Here is a 4,659-nt window from a genome sequence, read left to right on the forward strand (position 1 = left end):
AGAGACAAAGTCGTCTCTTTTAGAGCTCAAACCTATTGGGTTCCTTAAAAACATGTGTTTAAAAGTCAGAAATTTCTTGTGGTATGTGGTGAGCATTTGTACAACTCTGGTGTGTGAAACTATCGGAATAGATGACTTTTTGAAAGTATTTTCAACCTTTTTTGCAACTATTTCTGTAACCTCTTTACTCTTAGGTTCATAGTGGTCGCCTAGGAGTTGCACCATACGAAATCTTTCAAACTGATAACTCAAAAGAACATCCTGGTAAGTATGTAACTGGGACTCAGAGAGATTGTACGGATATATGCCAAACACACTACATTTCTGTCTAAATTTAAATTTAGATACAGACATTTTGAGTTCTGTTGAGAGAATCTAAGTGATAGCACTCGGCGAAGTCAACGACGAGAGTGAAGGAACTCGATGAAAAAATATTTATGTAGAGACCAGTCCGAACGTGTCGTATGGCGACACGGCAAAATCACCGACAAGAGTGAAGGAACTCGATGAAAAAATATTTCTGTGGAGACCTATCCGAATGTGTCCTTTGGCGTAGGTGAATGAATGTGAGTGATAGCACTCGGCGAAATCAACGTCAAAAACTGTGGCCGCAAGCCGATTTTCACCTTGCGCTGTGGCGCGCCGCATTTTCGCTCGTATCTCGGGAACGGTTCGTCCTACGGCCATGATCACACCATTCGGTTGCAAATGACGTGACAAATAACTTTTGTTTTATACATTTTGCCATGAGATGCGTATTTCAGGCGCTAGGTAGACAATTTCACGATTTTAGGCAAATTTCCGAAATTTCAATCCTGGAGTTAGGGTTGAAGATGCAATTCGATCTCAAAACAAAAAGTTGCATTCGAATCAGGAAGTACTAAGGCAACTTTCCCGCACTATTAGAAATCCCGAATCGGAAAAAGTCCGGAATCGACCCACCCTAATGATGAGGAGTAGCAGTGAAGAGAAAACAGAATACCTACCTAGCAACGCTACAATCGACCCCACCACATGCGGGATGCGATTGATGCAGCACTTTGAAGAAGGAAGTGAGACGCATTTGCAGACAAAAAAAGAGTGATAGAAATGCGTGAGTGTGAACAGATTGACAAGCTGATCGACAAGGGTAATACCATGAAGAATCTCCAGTAGCAACTACCCGCCAATAACAAAAAAGTGGCGAGGTCCAATGGGTTGTAGACGGAACTATTGAAATACGGCGGCGAAGAACTTACAAGGAGCATGCATCAGCTTCATGGAAAATATGGTCGGACGAAAGCATGCCCACCTAAAGTGGGATAAGCCTCCTCAACATCGTATATGAATAAGGTTTTGTCGAGCATATTGTGTGAAAGATTAAGGGCCACCATTAGCAAATTGTTTGGACCTTATCAGTGTAGCTACAGGAATGGAAAATCAAAACAAGACCTGTGAAAAGAGTATTGACACACACCAACTCTTCGTCCATTTCAGCACGAAAGGCAGCTTTTGGCAGCACGAAAGGAGCTGCCTTTGTGCCGCGATGTATTACCACCGATCTATTCTCTTTACACATTATTCGGTCAGTGACAATATTGCCAACTGCACTGTATATTATCAATTTTTACTTGTATCCCTTATCTATAGCAAATAACCAAAATGTACCACAACATTCTTATCCACAACAAATAACCCAAATGTACCGAAATATCAAAATGTGCTTATAACAAATTGGCTTGCTATCTAATAGCCATGGACATTCCTGAAATAGAGGACTCACAACAAATCCGTAATCTTGGAGAGGAATGAACAACAGCTCCTGAAAAAGGAAGCAATACAAACTTGAGCTCCAAGAAATAAAGACATTCCTATCTGGCAAACCTAATAAACGACAACGAGAGAAGAACGAATCATACTCCTCCCATTTAAGAATTCATAGAAGTAACAACAAAACAAATATGAATGAAGCAGCATCACAAATAAAAGACACTCTCACTCAAATATTTCGTGAGCAAATCTTGTAATTAACTGACCTGCAGGATGAGCTGACAAGTGCAAAGGTAAAGCATAACAACTTCCCGAATATCGCCACCATCTCGGAACAACACGGAATAGCATGAAATTTCTCTTACAATAACAGATACAAAGGATACCCCTATCCCATATCAGATAACGACTTTGTAGTAATAGAAATCCAAAAACTTTCTGATAATCAGATAATTCAACCAAGTCAAAGTGCATACAATTCTCCTGTGTGGACTGTTCCAGAGGCCGATGAAGGATTAATACCATGTCAAAATCGTGCTTGGCGACTTTAACGACAGGGTAGCACAACAGTTGGTAAATTCAGCCTCCATGAGGAAATATCCACAAATGGGTTGAAGCTGATCGACTTCGCCTGGGCTCGGAATTCGGTTATTTGTAGTACTAGATTTCAGCATAGGGAAATTAATCAAGCTWCTTGGCTGTCCCCGGATCGAAAAGCCACCAACCAAATCGATCATGTTGTGATAGACGGAAGACACGTCTCCAGAGTTTTGGACGTGCCTACGCTGAACTTAGACCACTATCTTGTTGTACCGAAGATACGCACCGGCCCACATAGGAGCATCAAAAACCGGACAAAATTTTTAAAGTGATTTTATGAATGAAAATTAATAAAAATGCATGATTGAATATAATAATGCACTATATTAAAATAAAATAAGTAAGGAAGGGCTAATTTCGGGTGTAATCGAACATTTTATATTGAATATATTTGAGTAGGAGGTAGTGTCGGCCAGATTTTAATTTTTGTTCATACTACTAATTTGCCACATACTCAAAACAATGTTAGCTCGGTTTCATTTAGGTACCTTAGTTTTCCCGCAATTGTACCTATTTTAGGCGCAAAGAAGCACTGTTATAAATAAAAGATGTTCTGAAATTTTCATTGAAATGGCCCAAATATTGGAGGATATATCCAGCATAAAGTCTAAAATCTTTATATTAGGTATACGGGGCCTCAGGAAAGTATTGACCCAATTCAACCCATTTTTTGCAGACTGAAATACTTATGCCAGAAAAGGATTCTGTGTGAATTTCTATTTCATATCTTACACATTGAACGATATTTTCGGTCAAAAGTCAACTATTGGTATCGGTTCCACATGTTCGGTACCTAGGGGCTTGAACAGTTTTCGTTGGATTTGAACAATTATTGGTCAAAAGGTGGCTTATTTTAAGGGAATTATTACCGCAAAATTTTAAGTCGTTATATTAATTAATTCTTTATTTGTGTATTGGAAAGTGAAAGAATCAAATGTAATTTTAAATTGTGTTATATGGGAAGTAGGCGTGGAATATGAAGGGAATGTTACGTTCCAAATTTTGTCGAAATCGGTCTGTCCGGTCTCGCTCATTGTCCAATTTTCATACCGGCTCCGATAGAGCCTTCTTTTACCATCTATATACCACCCGTAAATAATAATTTAGCAGGTTTTCATTATTTAATTTAAAAAAAAAATAAATAAAGCAGCACTCATTTTATGCAACGGTGGGGAAAGACGGGAAAAATGTTTAAGCTTATATGTTAAGTAGAAACACTGTAGTTTACTAAGAAAAATAACAAAAACACTAACTTCTACAAAATTAAAAAAAAAAATTAGTTTGTTTTCCCGATAAAAACTAAATAATATATTAACTAATTTAATCTTTATATCATTAATATTAAATACATACCATGTTGTCCAGAATCCGTAAAAATTATTTTCCAGAATTCACTTCGTGAACACAAAAACCCACTTGGAATTTCGAGAACAATAGAGAGTTTCGCGAATAAGCACGTGCGTTTTGAACGAAATCGAGGTTCCGACTAATTGTGTCAGATATAGCGGGATGAAGGTCATTCATTTAATCGATTCATTGTAGAACGGTTACTTAGGTGCTAAAAGAAATCAATTTTGAGTAGCATCGCTGAAGTATATTACATATTCATATTTGTCCGGTTTTTGAAGGAAAATGCTCCTATGTGCGGCCTCTGTGCAGCAAAAAATGCACGTCAACAAACACAAGGAAGAATCGACGTCGAAAAGCTGCAATCACACAGACAGCCGAATGACTTTCTACTCGACTTGCACCTSTCTTAGTGCACTAGTCAACTACTGGGTATAAGGGAATTGTGGAATAGCGTTTCAAGTTCCTTACATACGGCTGCAAACGAAACCTTTGGTTTTCGGAAAAGCCAAAAGAACAGCAGGTAAGATGTGGAGTTCCGTAACGCAACGTTACGATCGATCACAAGCGAGATGCATTTGAAGACAAAAAAAGACAGGCCAAAATGCCTGAGTACGAAGAGCTTGACAAGCTGACCGACAAGAGTAATACCGTGAAGAACTTCGAATAGTAATCACCCGTCAAGGAAACAAAGTTACGAGGGCCGATATATTGTAGGACATGGTCGGAAAAAAGCATGCTCGACGATTGAAATTTAAGTGTGCTTTGTCAAATCAACAAAAATGGAGATCCAACAATTTGAACCAACCACCGTGGGATAAACCTCCTTAACATCGCATACAAGGTTCTATCAAGCGTATTGTGTGGAAGATTAAAGCCCACCGTCAACAAACTGATTGGATCGAAGACCAAACACTATAAGCCCCTCATTACTTCCGTCCTGGTATTTTGTTGACCTATTTT

The 4,659-nt window shown here is 38.7% G+C and overlaps 1 protein-coding gene across 2 annotated transcripts in view; it reads right to left on the bottom strand.

The window, feature by feature from the left end:
- LOC108977078 (calcium/calmodulin-dependent protein kinase kinase 1-like) overlaps nt 1-3,949 on the bottom strand; it is a 19,992-nt gene extending 16,043 nt beyond the window's left edge. Inside the window, exon 1 of one of the 2 annotated variants that reach the window (XM_018946588.1) lies at nt 3,703-3,928. In XM_018946588.1, coding sequence (XP_018802133.1) covers nt 3,703-3,705 — 3 coding nt within the window. In that variant the 5' untranslated portion in view covers nt 3,706-3,928. Of the gene's footprint in view, nt 1-3,702 lie in introns of both variants that reach the window. The other variant, XM_018946587.1, reaches the window with a different exon arrangement.
- Between the last annotated feature and the right edge of the window lie 710 nt (nt 3,950-4,659).

The sequence above is a fragment of the Bactrocera latifrons genome, unplaced genomic scaffold (genome assembly GCF_001853355.1).
Source record: "Bactrocera latifrons isolate USDA-ARS-PBARC rearing strain unplaced genomic scaffold, ASM185335v1 scaffold_833, whole genome shotgun sequence".
Lineage (NCBI taxonomy): Eukaryota > Metazoa > Arthropoda > Insecta > Diptera > Tephritidae > Bactrocera > Bactrocera latifrons.